The following is a 16,924-nucleotide window of genomic DNA, read 5'->3' on the forward strand; positions in this document are numbered from 1 at the left end:
TTGGCAATTACAAATACATGATCAGTCAGGGAGTGATTCAACCTAACAGCAAAGTAGTTGCGCTGTTAAACTGGTCACAGGAGAGAAAGTGGGCTGATCGACAGAAAAACACTTGATTTCCCCATCCACGTTAACAGAATGGATGGACAATTTTTCAACAGTGAATTCAGCTAACTTCTTTGTGCCCGGCTCCTTTCGTTTCTCAATCAATGTTTGTAGAGCTGGGGGGTGTCCGCAGGGCCAATTCTAAATGAATTATAAATTAAGAATTAATTCTTAATTTTGAATTAGGAAATTGTTTGTCCTGCAACCCTTTTTCTCTGTTACTGTATGTATAGCAAGCAGCATATAGCTTTATCTGACTGCTAAGGTTAAAAGTGGTTAAACGGTGTTCTACTGACAAGGTCGTTTACTTTTTTTCCCAAAATACCAATATCATTCATCATGTACCTTCATTGTGATCTGATAACCTTTGAAATCTAGCAGACGTTTCTTCTTTTCCTCTTCTTGGCCCATGCTCACCCACGTGTCTGTAACCAACACATTGGCTCCGTTGGCAGCTTCCAGGGGATCATTTGTCATGAGAAGCTTGGTGCCACACTAGAAGATAAAAAGTTCATCCAGCTTTCTTTATATTGGTACTCTTTAACATTATGTTACACACCTCTTTGGAACATTAACTGTGAAAGCCTTGGTGTATGCAACCCTACATACTTAAAGTACACTCTAAAGTGAGTATGTTTTCCCTAAATGTGTTGATGTATTTATCCAATACCCCTAAAGTAAACCAGTCGCTTTGCCTTTTGGGATAAGTAAAACCTAATAGCCTACCTCTAGTTTGCCAGCCTAAACCCAAATATGAGAGAGCATCAGCCCCCCCCTTTCTCTCACTATGTATACTTGCCAAAAGTAATGGATTGCCAGTCAGGGAAATCAGACCATTGTCCCGGTCTGAGCCTGTCCCGGGCAGAATCCCAAAAATCCTCCTCTGTCATGGACAGCCGTGCTAGTAGTGAGGTCGGAGCTCGGGTGCAGGTGATGATGCTGGGCAGTGTGCCAAGAGACAGAGAATCAGAACCATTGATTGGCGGTGTATCCCTCTCCCTACCTCCTCCCCCAGCAGCTTAGATCAGACAACACCCAGATGGCCGAGCCTGCAAGGCTTGCAATGTCTGATTGGTTGGGACACAGAGAGGGGGTGTGGCCGGCCCCTGAGATCGTGCCCAGCCCACTTTCTGAAGGGAAACAGATCGAGGGAGCTTTCCTGCAGGACCGCCCCTATTCTGCTCGGCTTATCTCTGGCTTAATGAAGAGAGTGCAGCGCAGTGGGGAACAGAGAGAGACACGCGAGGCAGGTACTAATGCCTGCTGCCAGAAAAGCTACAGTGGTGAGACCTATAGAAGGCTGTCTGCTGACTGTCCTGCGCAGCAACTTTTGTGTGCCTTTCCCCCCACTGTCCTGTCCCAGTGTCTTCCCTCCCAGCAGCCTGGAAGAGCCCAACTTTGCTCATAACCCCCCTCCACCAACCCTATTTACCCCCTCTTCTTCATTCCCCGAACTCTGCTTACCCCCTTTTTTCCATATTCACCCCAACTCTGCTCACCCCCCTTCTCCATATCCACTTCAACTCTATCAAGTCATACTGATCGGCAGCTTTTAACTAGCACAACTTTAAAGCCAAACCTAGTGTGAACCGGGCTCGTTCATGCATGCAGCATGGTTAGCCATAGACATGTGCAGACTGGAATATTTCGTTTCGTTTTTCGTTTTCGTTTGGAAAATAAATTTATTTAGTTACTCCCAAAAATCGTTTTGATTTATTTTGTTTTTCGTTGGGGAATAGCTTTCGTCCGAAAATACAATAATACTTGGTTTCTGTCGAATGGTCAAAAGAATATTCGCCGGAACGTCGAATCTTTTTGGTTGCTGTCGAATGGCCAATTGAATATTTGACGGAACGTCGAATCTTTACATCGAATCGTACATTTCCGTTCGAATATTCCGCCTACAAGAATTCTAATGTTGTATGACTAGTAATAATGTCGAATCTATTCTCTATAATGTCGAATCTATTTTCTCATAAATCGAAATCTATTCTCTGTAATGTCGAATCTATTATTTCTATAGTGTCGAATCTTTTCTCTATAATGTCGAATCTTTTCTGTATGATGTCGAATCTTATCCCTATAATGTGGAATCTCTCTATATCGAATTTTTACTGCAACGAAAACGAAAATAAAGCATTTTTTATGTCGGATCTTTCGGTTTTCGTTTCTTGCACTTTCGTTATCGTTTGTTAAAACGATAACGAAAAAAAAAGATTTTCAGATGAAAATGCATTCTAACGAAAACGAATGCACATGTCTAGTTAGCCAGGAAAGGGGGTAGAGGTTGTGCAGGCTTACACCTGAAACATACCAGGTCAATTTCCCTGCAGAGGAAAAACAATGTAGGATTCCTCCTACAATCCATATCATACCCTTAAACTAGGTATGGGTCTAGTATGGATTTTGAAAGGAGACCCCCTTCGAGTCCATACAAGACCTTTATTCTAGATAGGGATCTGATATAGCTTTTTGGGAAGGGCCTCGGGAAAACAAAACAAATAAATGTCACGGAGTCTCCCCCAAAATACATACCCGACCCTTATTTAGGCATGCAGCCTGGATGGCCAGAAAAAAGAGGAGGGCAATGATTGTGCAGTCATCCCTTCCTGAACAATAGCAGGCTACGTACCCTCAACATTGGCAGGGTGCCTGACAAGACATATTGTCCACATGTTGATGGGGACAAGGGCCTTCTCTCCTCATTCCTTGCACTATTTAATGTGGGGGTCTGCAGGTAGGACTTATCAGAAACGGGTAGCCCTTTTTTGAATAAGGGGCCCCCATATATCTATATCTCGTTACTCATTCACAAAAAAAACAACAAAGTAAATAAACACACAGGCATTGTAGAAAAAGTATTTTATTTTAAAGAAAAGTGCAAAAACACATGGGCCCAGATTCACAGAGACTTACGCCGACGTATCAGTAGATACGCCGTCGTAAGTCTGAAAATGCGCCGTCGTATCTATGCGCTCATTCTTAAAATGAGCTATGCTTGAATGTTGCCAAGATACGACCGACGAAAGTCTCCTACGCCGTCGTATCTTGGGTGCATATTTACGCTGGCCGCTAGGGGCGCTTCCGTTGATTCACGAACGTACGTACGCCCGTCGCAGCAAGCTACGCCATTTACGTAAGACATATGCCGGCGTAAAGATAAAACACCTCTATAGGTGGCACAGCCCATGCAAGGTATAGACGTCGGAACTGCCGTCGGCTTTTACGTCGTTGCAATTGAGCCGTCGTATCGTAGGGAGTATTTGCGACGTTATTCTGAGCATGCGCGCGCATGCGCCGTACCAACGGCCCTTCATTTACATGGGGTCACGGATAATTTACATGTAGTACGCCCACTACCTGCCTAATTTGAATTAGGTGGGCTTACGCTGGCCCATTTTCGCTACGCCGACGTAACTTTGGGAGCAAGTGCTTTGTGAATAAAGCTCTTCCTCCCAGAGTTACGTCGGCGTAGCGCATATGAGATGCGATACGCCGGAACAAAGAAACGCCGCTCTACCTAAATCCGGCTAACGGTCCACAATGTAAATGCATTGTCAATCACGTCACCTATAGATATCACAAAGAACAATGCTCCGATGACCAGCAAACACAAACATAATGACCCTTGCTAGTGATCCTCTCCTGCTGGACTCTTCCCAAAAATGACAGCTCCCTGGCTGGTAGTTGAATGTCAACAAACCAACTGGGGGCTGCAAGATGATGTTATTGACTAATTAGGGTCATGACCATATATGACCGGGATGCTTGGAATGTAGTAATACAGCCAATAAATGAATGACCGGCTGCAGCAACTGGAGGGTGGCTGGGTTGACGAATTGGCCAAACCAGACCACTAAGTTCATCCCTTCTGCTAACTGTGAATAGCTCGGGTTTGGGTAGAACAGATGGCCGTCCCCAAATCTGAAGTTCATCCCTGATGGGTATTGATCAAGTATAGTTATTTGTTGTATTATTTTCTAAAATATTTAACTCCTCTTCCAGGTTTAATCAGGAAGAAGGGATCTAGAACAGCTCTGAATTCCCCTAGTGTTACATGTACAAATACATTGAAGATAAGAACTGAAGAGTAGAAGAAAGATCAGAAACCTGAAGGGCAGGCTGCTCGTCATTTATTAATACTGAAGAGCGGCAGAACACAATGTAGTATTCTTCTGGGCTGAAATTGCTGTATTCATTTTTTTTTTTTACTGCACTGACTGTGTGGAATTGACACTTGTACAAAATTGGTCAGACAGGCATATTTATGTATTCATCAGGCAATATATATGTGCATTGGATTAAGGCAATGTTACTTAGTAGAAACAATATATAAAAGGGCCTGTTAGATAAGATTACAAACAAGGGGATCCCACCACAAGACCATAGCAATAGGACAAACAATGTAAAGTATTATCTGAATGCTTGATACCTTGATATTCTAGGAAGACAAGGTACCACCTGTTTAAAGGGGAAGGTGTCTTTTTCAGGTCACTTGATATTTAGGCTAACAAATGATGATGTTATATAGATTATTAAAGTGGATTTACATTAATGAGGTGAACTATAAATAGATAGATAGATAGATAGATAGATAGATAGATAGATAGATAGATAGATAGATAGATAGATAGATAGATAGATAGATAGATAGATAGATATAAATAAATTAGTTTACTCCAAAAATCCAATCAAGCTCAGTGTTTTTTAAGTAAACATATTAATTTCCATATCCTGCACTTCAACAATACTAAATCACCCCAAATAAGGATATGCCCCAACCATAGACTGTCACACGTGGATGGATACCTGCAGTTCAATAACCCTTTGGAAACTGAAAACTGTGGGAACTAAAAGCTAACTCCACTCCCTGCTTAACCCCCCTGGCGGTATTCCCGAGTCTGACTCTGGGTTAAATTTCTGTGCTGCGATCGGTAACCCTGAGTCAGACTCGGGCTCGCCTCGCTGAATCCACAACTAGAAAACAGCGATAATAAATTATAATCACTTGCAGAATTGTGCGATAGCGATTTGTGGGGTAATTCGTCATAAATAAGTTAGTAATGACAGCGACAATTCTGCAACTGAGCAAATTTCAGTGATTTTGAGTTGATTACATTATTGAATAATTTTTATTATAATTATATTATTATTTGTTATAATTATTTATAATTATTTATTATATTATAAGTTATAATTTTGTTTTTAAAAAAATGTCATACCCGGTATGCCTACTAGACTCTTGTTTGGACAGATTTGAGTGAGTTATTCCTAAGAATTACAGGCCTACAGTATAAAACGCCAAATTTCCTTGCAAATAATGGTACCGCTTTCAGCACCTTTTTTTCTGAAATAATCATACCGCCAGGGAGGTTAAGAGATCTAACTGGGCCAGTTGTGCTACCCATCCAATATTGGATTCTCCCTACATTTCTCAGGGATATAATCTACCATGGAGATTATGGAGGTTTTTATCAAGGAAGTGTATGTCTGAACTAGCTGATTTCCATATAGTGGAGAAATCAGTATATTGGTAGAATTAGGGTAAGTTCACCTTTGCAGAAAATCTGTAAGGTGAACTTACACTGGACCCCCTCCCCATCCCCCCCAGTCCCGCTGAAGTCCCACGATCACCTGCTCTGACACATCGGATAGCCGCTTTGCCAGTCTGGTTATTTGAAATTCCGCGGCTTTCTCTCCTCTTCTCCAGCCCTGACAGGATGGGCTATGTGGGTTCTGATTGGTCGGTGCCACCCATGTGACAGCGCCACATATATGTACCTTTACGAGGTACGTTTAGGAGATTAAGCTGAGGGGTTTTCTAATCCCAGGACCGGTAAAGCAGCTATCTGATGTGTCAGGGCAGGTGATCGGCCAGGGGGGTGGGCAGGGGGTCCACTGTAAATTCACCTTACAGATTTTTCTGTAAAGGTTAACTTACCCTTTAATGAGACCAAAATAATTTCTTCAAGACTGGAACTAACAGGCGTATGGCACAGCATAAGACAGTACAATCAAAACTCTATGACCACTGGCTCAAATAAACTATAATATATACAGAGCATAAAAAAATTAAACTATAACACCACCCAAACTTTAGAGAGGGGAAGGGCTCAAACCTCAGTAAAATATTTTTGTAGATTGTTCTCCCCCAACTCAGGAGAATAAACTTCACATTCTGTCCTGGGATCACATTTGATCATGAGATGTGGCGAGGGGGAATCTTTCGCATATGGAAAAAAACACAACATTAAAGGGGTTGTAAAGGTTTGTTTTGTATTTTCTAAATAGGTTCCTTTAAGCTAGTGCATTGTTGGTTCACTTACTTTTTCCTTCGATTTCCCTTCTAAATTTTTTTTTTCTTTGTCTGAATTTCTCACTTCCTGTTTCTCCTCAGTAAGCTTGCCCACATCACCTGAGCCGTTCTGGCTGGGGGTTAGTCAGCGTGCTCACCCCCTCCCTTGGGACTACATGCCTGCGGGGAGATGCAGCATCTTCCCGCATGGATGTAGTCACAAGGGAGGGAGCGTCCTTGAAACTTAATTGTCTTTACTCTTTAGAATAGTGGGGAAGCGTTACAATCACAGGGCCAGATTCATCAATAGATACGCCGGCGGATCTCCTGATCCGCCGTCGTATCTGTGAGACCCGACGGTCGGATCTGTGAGATCCCACGGTCGGATCTATACGACTGATTCATAAGAATCAGTTCCGCATAGATCTCCCTTAGATCCGACTGGTGTAAGTGACTTACACCAGTCAAATCTTAGGCTGTAATCTCCCGCCGGCCGCTAGGTGTCGTCGCTATTTTTTACCCGTCGCATATGCAAATGAGGAAAACCGCCGATTCACGTCCGTACGCCTGCCCGTCGCTCGTTTTCTACGTCGTTTGCGTTCGGCTTTTTCCGGCGGATAGCTACCCCTGCTTCTATGAGGGGTAGCTAATGTTAAGTATGGCCGACGTTCCCGCGCCGAGTTTTACATTTTTACGTCGTTTGCGTAACGCGATCGGGAATACCGATGGCCGCAATCGACGTACCCGCCGCAAACAATGACGTCCTAGCGACGTCATTTGGAGCATGCGCACTGGGCTTTTTCGTGGCGGCGCATGCGCAGTTAAATCGGCGCGGGAACGCGCCTGATTTAAATTGTACACTCCCCCTAGCCGCGGAATTTGCATTCCGCCGGGGGGAGTTACGATCCAACAGTGCAGTTTGCGAGGTAAGTGCTTTATGAATCATGCACTTGCCTCACTAAATTGCACTGGCGGATCGTAAACCAGGTAGATCTAGCGGATCTAAAGATCCGCTGATCTACATGAATCCGGCCCACGGTCTTATTTTTTATTGTTGTCTGTGTCTCCTCAATGGAAAATTTCCCTTCACTTCTTATCCTTTAGACAGGTAGTCATCTGATGTGATGGGAAAACCAAAAAGAAATACATACAGTAATAACTTGATAGACGTTTTAACCCTATCCAAAATTAGGAAGAGGTTTTAGCACAGGGTTTATCCTAGCACAATGCTAAATAAAATGTATCAGCAAAAATAACATGGCTTAGATTTTCTTTCATTGCTTGAGGCACAAACATGACAATATATCATTTTATGGTTCACTTATTTACCTCTTTAGAAAACTGTTTAGCTGCCTCTGTTAATGAAGAGTTTGGTTCATATCCCTAGAAAAGAAAAAAACAGGGCTTATTAGTAGTGTTTTTATATTCCAGAGGAATTTTCCAGAAGTAAAGAAAGTGCAGTGTCCCTCAAATTACAGATCAAGGGGCAGATCCACAGAGATCTGCACCCGCGCAGCGTATCAGAGATACGCTACGCCGCCGTAACTTACCCGGCTTTAGTTCAAATCCATAAAGATTTTGCGCTGTAAGTTACGGCGGCGTAGCCTATCTCTGGCGGCGTAACGGCGCGTAATTCAAATCGGCGATTAGGGGGCGTGTTTTATTTAAATGAAGCGCGTCCCCGCGCCGAATGAACTGCGCATGCGCCGTCCCTAAATTTCCCGCCGTGCATTGTGCTAAATGACGTCGCAAGGACGTCATTTTTTTTAACATTTTTTTTCACGGACGACTTACGCAAAAAAAATAAATTCAAAATAAACGCGGGAACGACGACCATACTTAACATGGCAGGTCTAACTATACGCGACAAAATACCAGCTTTAACTATACGCCGGAAAAAGCCGACTAGAGACGCCGGAAAAAAATGCGACGGCCGCTCGTACGTTCGTGGATAGTCGGAAATAGCTAATTTGCATACTCGACGCGGAAAACAACGTGAACGCCACCCAGCGGACGCCGAAGAATTGCATCTTAGATCCAAAGGCGTACGAAGACGTACACCTGTCGGATCTAACCCAGATGCCGTCGTATCTTGTTTTGAGGATTCAAAACAACGATACGACGCGGGTAATTTGAAAGTACGCCGGCATATCAGTAGATACGCCGGCGTACTCGCTCTGTGGATCTGCCCCATACTGTGTGAATAGATAAATCTTTTACAGTACTGCAGTGTGTAATGAATAAGCATGCCAATGAAAACATTTTAAAGCCATTTTACACTTACATTTTTTTTTGTTCTAACTAGCTAATAGTGTAGTTATAATCCGTTTGTTGGTTGTTTGCCTTATCTTGCAACGGTTGGCTACCATGTCATGGCTGAATGATGCCAACATATCCATGTATTCATTCACCAAGCTTGTCCCTGTTCACCAGAGGGACAGACAACTCCTTCCAGGAAAATCAGCATCAACTGCATGCCTAGCCATTTCCACTTTTCTAGCTGTACAGGTTTTTTTATTTATTTGTATTAAATCCATGGAAAATGCTTTAGGACAACAAATATTTTATAAGACTGCCATCTTATATCCTTGGGAACCATAGTGGTGTGGTAAGACTGCTCTGAGCCTCCATTCACACTGTCATACATGGACTGCCCTAAGCATGAAAAACATGGCAAAGAAGCTCACATATAATTTTTGGGCCCTATTTACACTATGACACACAATGTCAGATGTCGTGCATATGCACTTGTAGCGTTCACCCCAAATCTAGGGGGCGTTATTTCAAATTTAAGGGAAGTCTGGACCTATATTTGGGCCCAGACCTGTTTGATTAACACAAATTTGCCTCTGTTCTGGCTGTGGTACTACTTGGTAGTTTCCCTTGTTGCCTGCAGGTGGTATTGCCATCTTCACCTTATAATGGAACGCAGGTGTACCATGGTGTGTTGGGTGTCCCTTCTCGGCAGCGGTGCAGTGGAAGTGGTGACCCCGCTGTGCATTTTCGTCGAGGAACTGTCGAGAAACTCGACGAGCCAAAAAGATAGCAAGTTCTCTATTTCCTCAACGGGAATGGAGAAACTTGCCTTGTCGAGTTCCTCGACAGCCTAACAAGGAAAACGATGTGTTTCGCCCGTCGAGTTCCTCAGTCGTGTGTACGAGGCTTATGACCTGTAGTTTTCCAAGATGCCCTTAGGAGGCGACCTGCTGACAAAAGTTTATTTTCTGTCCTTGCTAAAGAATTTCTTAGCTTAAAAGAAAACAAATGCAGCCCCACCTAAGTGTTGTGAGCTGTAATATATTACATTTTTGTACTTGGGTTTAGTTATTTAAGACATTTAACAAGAAATAAAAATAAAACATCAAGAAAACAGGACATGCAGCAAATCACTGATTGGATACAGCAAGATGTTTTGGCCAAGTCTCTCTGTGTCCAGATGTAATACTAAATTAATTGGAATTTTGAAAAAATATTGCCAGTGTTCAGGATGAGAGCTCCCCACTCTCAGATCACTTATGCTATAGACAGAGCCCTAGCACAGTTCCAGCCAAGGTATAGTTTTCATTTTGGACAGAAAGGGTAAGGGACATTTTTAGAACTTGATATGGTTTTTGTTGCTTTTTCTGTAGCCATAGGGGAGATTTTCCTTTACTGCCTTTCCCGTGACAATTCACTTCACGCTTGGTTACCTGGAAGTTGCAATCCAAACCAGAAAATATAAGTTGGCTGTCGTTGGGCTTTAACGCAAATACTGTTGATATTCCAGTTACTTAGCAATGGATGCATGACAATAAATTGTAATTTGATTTCCACATTGTTTCTGTCTGCTATTTACTGTGATCATGCTTGATTTATGACAGATTTACACAGAGAGAAAACTTTTAACTAAATGTATCTTGGCTCTAGGATAAACCATAGTCTTGGAGCTATGGGGCATGTAAATTACACTTCTGTATTGTTAAAATGTCACTATGGAACATAAAAAATAAATAAAATAAAAAAAACACATTGACAGAAAATATGTTTTGTCACCCCAGTCATTTTCACTTCACAGTATAGTATAAATTAAGTCTGTGAAATAATATAAATAGTGCAATAGCAACGATCAGGCGTATTATATAAATATATACAATTATATAATAATGTACATCTAAAAAAAGTGTGAGGATTTTTTAGAGCAGCCTTTCTCAATCTTGTTACCATGGTGGGATCCTTGAAATAATTTTCTGGTATCTGGGAAGCTTTGCTATTTACTATATCTACAGGTCACAGTACATTGGTGTGATGGTTTGTGGTAAGAATGACCCATACATTTGTAGACACTGAAAAGAATCCCTCTCTTACAAATAGCTGAAAATATCATCGGTGTCGGTAGTTGCTTATCTGAGAGTTAGAAATTGCTTAGGGAATGCTTAGTAACCTCTAGAGCAGGGGTGTCAAACTAAATTTCAACACGAGCTGCATCAGCAGTTTGGTTGCCCTCAAAGGGCCGGTTGTATCTGGGGTGCACTATGTACAAAGTGAAGGGTTTAGGAGTGCATTACATACAGAGTGAAAGTTTCAGGGGTGCCCTATACACAGAGTGTAGCCTCCAGGGGTGCGACATGTACAGAGTGCAGGGTTCAGGGGTATGCTACCTACAGAGTGCAGAGTTCAGAGGTGTGCTGTGTACAGAATGCAGGGTATAGGGTTGGGCTATGCATAGTGTGCAAGTCCAACCCCCCCCCCCCCCCCAAAGCTTCCTCACATCGCTACTCCCTCCTATCTGGCTCTAGTACCTCCCTGTGTAGGCGGCTCTGCCTCACCTCGCAGGGAGATTGTCCTCTCAGATTCTGGAGATCTGTCTCTGCTGTTAGTGCATTCAGGGATATGTTAGAGCCGCTGAGAGCAAAGCTGTCCCTTGTTAAACACAGAAGGTTTATGGGTTTACAAGTGACATCAGGGAGCAGGAGTGGAGGGTGAGAGCCGGAGGTGGCAGAATGGAGTTCTGCCACATTTTGGCTGAAAAACAAAGTGCAAGGGCCACATGATAAGAGCGGGGGGGAGGGGGGGGATTCGGCCCTCGGGCCTTGTGTTTGACAAATGTTCTCTAGAGCAACCGTGGTTGAGAAAGGTTGGTGTTCCTAAAACCAGAAAAGTGTAATATTTACTACTCCTAGGTGGGTCAACGGTGGGTCCCTATTCTGACACAAACTATGAGGCATTGTTCCTTCCACTGACCCTAATGGTGGGGCACTATTCTTTGCACTGACCCTAATGGTGGGCTATAAATGTTCCCCTTCATATAAACAACTGGGCATTCATTCTTCCACTAATACCAATGATGGGCCTCCATTCTAACTGACTATAGGCGCTACTTTATTTTACTTCCACTAACCTCCAAGCCTGAGATATTGTCTACTCCCATTCCCACTTGGCATTTTCCACACTCACTGGCTACAGTCCAAGTCCCTTTAAGTCTGAAGAACAAGAAACTCCCCTATTTTTTACCCTAATATATTACCCTGGTGTTGTGCTCGACGTTACAGAAAACCACTGTCAGTTGCTGAAAATATTCCTTCTAATAACATATGCTAAGAGACGCACAAGGAACAGAGACAGCAAAAAAAACGCAGCAAACCTAAAAACCTTGACTTTCCGTACTCAAGTTTAAAGTTAAGTATCCATATTACAGACGTTTTGCTATATTGGTATACATCCTCTCTTCCTTAAATTTGATTCAAAATAGTACAACTGTTAGTATATACTGTACAAGATGCAAGCAGCTGACCACTTATAGTACAAGGCACTGAAAGACATGTGTCATTACCTTTGGTGTTGCAATATGTAGGTGCATTCCAAATTTTGCAGCACTCATCATAATAGAGTGCAGGACATTGTTTCCATCACCAATCCAGGATATGGTCAGTCCTTTCAAATGGCCATAGTGTTCCTGGTTAGAAAATGAAAAATGTGAGCAGAAGGGGTAACAATAAAACTCCTATAATAGTACAATCAATCATGCAGGGCAAATTTCCATCATTGGAGGCCATAAGCTAACACGTTTTGGCTCCCTAAGTAACTCTCATTTTCTAGTGTCACTTCATTTACAAAGAACATTTCCTGGTCCTGGTCATAAAATATTGCGATAACATGCAAATAAGCCTATATGAGATTTCTATTCCCGCTAATAAATAGGGAAAAATCATGTTCTCTGTTGACTTTGGGGGTCATACTTGCTGTGCCTAATATTAAATCCTGCCCTTATAATATACAGTATATCAGGGGCCCAGTACCCCCATTTTTATTTCCGTCTTAACACCCCTGTTTTTTTTCCGTCTGACCCCCCCCTTTAGCAACTCGCGGCAGGGGCCCGATCAATTCCCCTGCTTTTTTTTTTCTGTCTGACTTTAGCAACTCGCGGCAGGAGAGAGAAGAGAAGACTTGAGTTGACTTTGTTCTGTTCATCAGTACCACCCGTCCCGCTTATCATCTCGTGGCAGGAGAGAGAAAAGAAGAGATGACACTTTCGTTACCACAACAACCCCCCTGTGTGCTTATCATCTTGCGGCAGGAGAGAGGAGGGCCCTCCCCCTCGGTTCTCTGCTCCAGGGGGGCCCTGCCTAAAGCTGTGTAGTGGGGGCCCCAAAATTTGTGATGGCTGCCCTGATTGCATGAGACCTCTGGAAAAACAGGTCTAAAAAACAATGGGCTAGACTCAGCAAGAATTTATGTTGGCGTATCTATTGATACGCCGCGTAAATTAAAAGCTGCACCGGCGTATCTTCTTTCTGTATTCAGAACGCAAGATATGCCGAAATTAGGCTAAGATCCGACTGGCGTAAGTCTCTTACGCCGTCGTATCTTAGGTGCATATATACGCTGGCCGCTAGGTGGCGCTTCCGTCGATTTCAGCGTAGAATATGCAAATGAGCTGGATACGCCGATTCAGAAACGTACGTGCGCCCGGCGGATATTTTTACGTCGTTTGCGTAAGGCTTTTTCCAGCGTAACGTTACTCCTGCTATATGAGGCATAGCCAATGTTAAGTATGGACGTTGGGACAGCGTCAAATTTTGCATCGTTTACGTCGTTTGCGGAAGTCGTTCGCGAATAGGGCTTTGCGTAAATTACGTTCACGTCAAAAGCATTGACTATTTGCGACGTGATTAGAAGCATGCGCACTGGGATACGTTCACGGACGGCGCATGCGCCGTTCGTTAGAGTTGTCATTTACGTGGGGTCATGTTTTATTTACATAAAACACGCCCACCTCTTCTCAATTTGAATTTGGCGCGCTTACGCCGACAGATTTACGCTATACCGCCGTAACTTAGGGCGCAGGTTCTTTGTGAATCCAACCCCAGCCTCACTAAGTTACGGCGGCGTAGCGTATCTGAAACTTACTACGGGCGTTCTGAATCTAGCCCAATTTGTTTATGGCTTTCAATACCAACGCTGTTTGAATCTCCAAACATAGCGTAATAGAGTGCATTTCCAGGAAGATTCAATCTATTACAAAAATTTGCAAAATATAATTGACTTTTTATATTGTCAGAAATTATATTGATGAGTTATTGGTACACTTATAGTGAATATTATCTGTACTGTGTTTCTATTGCATTCCTTGTGTTGCAAATATCAATAAAACACAGTTTAAAACAAACAAACCAAAAAAGTACATTTCCAGGCAACAAGTGAAATACATTTTTTGAAAGAATAACATGAACTAGAAAAGCTGGAGGTTGTCATGTTGACCTTCTTCTGAAAATATAGAAATCATGCCAATTCGGTGTCTTTAGTACAGTACTTTAACTCATTGACCCAGAATAGATGAGTTTTAATAATGTCAATCTTCCTAAGCTGTTAGGCCCAGGCCATTACACACCTCTGTATGTTTTAATAGAGTGGTTTGAAAAAAACTCTGCAATTGTTGCATATTCGATCGCTGCCTGTCTCAAAGTCCAATTGCAAGTGCTTACATAGTCACATGCAAGAAATAATGCTAGTTATATTATGATGATCCATTTTATATTTTATTTATTATAAATTAGGTTTTTATAGTATTATTTTGAATTCATTTTGCAGCATTCATTTGTAGGTGTGCAGATGCAATTTATAAAAACATGCAAATATATTATTTTTATACTGAATAATTTGTGTTTATTAATGTTATTTTATTGAACAGTACACTTGGTATATTCCTAACTGTTGTCCTGCAAGGACTAATGTTCATCGTCTGAGAGTGTTTGAATTATAATGTTGAGCAAAAACTGTTCTCATCTATTTTTTAAGTATTTACTCATAGGGGTGTATTTATAAAAAAAAATCATCCAGTAAAAGTGCATGTACATTTGCTCTGTGTGAATATAGTTCAGAAAAAACAACTGTAATTTGTGTTGATCGAATGTTTTAATTCACTTAAAGTGGAGGTTCACCCAAAAACTAAATTTTTAACATTAGATTCATGCTCATTTTGTCAAGGGGAATCGGGTGTTTTTTTTTCAAATCAAAGCAGTACTTACCTTTTTAGATAGATCTTCTCCGCCGCTTCCGGGTATGGGCTGCGGGACTGGGCGTTCCTATTTGATTGACAGGCTTCCGATGGTCGCATACATCGCGTCACTATTTTCCGAAAGTAGGCGAACGTCGGTGCGCAGGCGCCGTATAGAGCCGCACCGACGTTCGGCTTCTTTCGGCTACTCGTGACGTGATGTATGCGACCATCAGAAGCCTGTCAATCAAATAGGAATGCCCAGTCCCGAAGACCATACCCGGAAGCGGCGGAGAAGATCTATCTCTAAAACGGTAAGTACTGCTTCGATTTAAAAAAAAACACCCGATTCCCCTTGACAAAATGAGCCTCAATCTAATGTTAAAAATTGTTTTTCGGGTGAACTCCCGCTTTAACATGGGAAATTCAGCATTTGACCACTAGATAGCACTAACTATCATAGGAAATAATGAGACATCTACAGAACTTAGCAGTCACCCTGTTCTTTAGATCTTCTAGGGAAACAAAGGGGGGGGGGGGCAGAAGGGGTCTCCGTTTTCTGGGTTGCCCGATAACCATTATCATTCTGAGAAAACAGTAGCACCTGGGAAGTATGGAGATATGCATATTGATGTTCATCCCACAGTCGTGGATACCCTAAATCCTCCTATCCTTTCCAGCCAAAGAAGCTGCCATCTTAGCCTCTGTTTGATCTGCAGTTGTCATGGTGCTACACATGCTGTCAATTATGGTGGTTTGACAGTTAGATTGAGAGCACAAGTAACTGTGGCAGCATTCACGGCATGCCTTGAATGTAAAGCCTCGTACACACGACCGAGAAACTCGACGGGCGAAACACATCGTTTTGCTCGTCGAGTTCCTTGTTAGGCTGTCGAGGACCTCGGCGAGCCAAATTTCCCCATTCCCATCGAGGAAAAAGAAGACATGCTCTCTTTTTGGCTCGACGAGATCCTCAACAGTTTCCTCGTAGAAAAGTGTACACAGTTCCTTGCTGGTTTTTGCTGCGAAACTCGGTCGTGTGTACGAGGCCTAACAGTTTCTGAGAAACAATTAAGTTGATAGGTTTGGTTCCACTTTCAAAGTATTTTTGTAGGCTGCTATTATTGTATCAACAGATCATACCTAAAGAATGCAGGCAGTGAGCATCTGCAGTGGATAACTTTTCTGGGGCACTTAAGAGATGGTTGCAGGGGTTCAGGAGGTGATACTGCCACCTCCTAAATGCCTGTTCTTCTTTTTTATTGCAATTATTAATTACCAGGCAGCAATCCTGTGCTAACCATTTGGCACACGTTTGGAGCATGGCCCTATGGACTTTCATGGGTGCATTATGCCACCAACTGCCAAACGTGATTTGCCGAGTTACATATTTTCCACACTGTGAAGCATCGCAGCTGCAGCAATGTGTATGGACCTGAATGGCCATCGTGTTATTTGTACAGGGAGAGGTAAAAACATGAATCCACCATCTATTTTTACTGACCCCTTGCCATAGTGTGTGCCACTGCTCTCTACATACATCAGTGGTCATGGGCAGTGTTTAGATATGGAGATGAGGACACTTGACTTTTGACCAAAAAATTCATCTGAATATCAGTAACAAGAAGAGCATTTAAATCTGAATTCCAGGCATTAGTAAAAAGCAAAGTCACACTATGAGTTAAGCCCAATGAGGTGCATGATATCTCCTAGGCTTATGTCTGTTTTTTACATCTGAGGCCCCGTACACACGACCGAGTTTCTCGGCAGAATTCAGCCAGAAACTCGATCGGAGCCGCATTCTGCCGAGAAACCCGGCCGTGTGTACACTTTCGGCCGAGGAGACCGACGAGGATCTCGTCGGGCCAAATAGAGAACATGTTCTCTATTTCCTTGTTAGTCTACGGGGAAACTTGGCTCGCCAAGATTCTCGGCGGCTTCACAAGGAACTTGACGAGCAAAACGTGTGTACGGGGCCTGACAGTTTCATTGCACTCCTACTGATTCTCCAGGTCTAGAAATCTTAAACTTTAGAGTCGGTGCAGCTGCTA

The 16,924-nt window shown here is 42.7% G+C and overlaps 1 protein-coding gene across 1 annotated transcript in view; it reads right to left on the reverse strand.

Moving 5' to 3' along the window:
* Positions 1–16,924, reverse strand: part of OTC (ornithine transcarbamylase) — an 89,869-nt gene that overhangs the window by 18,663 nt on the left and 54,282 nt on the right. The window contains exons 6-8 of the mRNA XM_040338119.1: positions 12,210–12,332; positions 7,730–7,783; positions 451–600 (exon numbers count right to left, since the gene is read on the reverse strand). Of these exons, the coding sequence (XP_040194053.1) occupies positions 451–600; positions 7,730–7,783; positions 12,210–12,332 (327 nt within the window). The remainder of the gene's footprint in view (positions 1–450; positions 601–7,729; positions 7,784–12,209; positions 12,333–16,924) is intronic.

Source organism: Rana temporaria, chromosome 2 (genome assembly GCF_905171775.1).
Source record: "Rana temporaria chromosome 2, aRanTem1.1, whole genome shotgun sequence".
Classification (NCBI taxonomy): domain Eukaryota; kingdom Metazoa; phylum Chordata; class Amphibia; order Anura; family Ranidae; genus Rana; species Rana temporaria.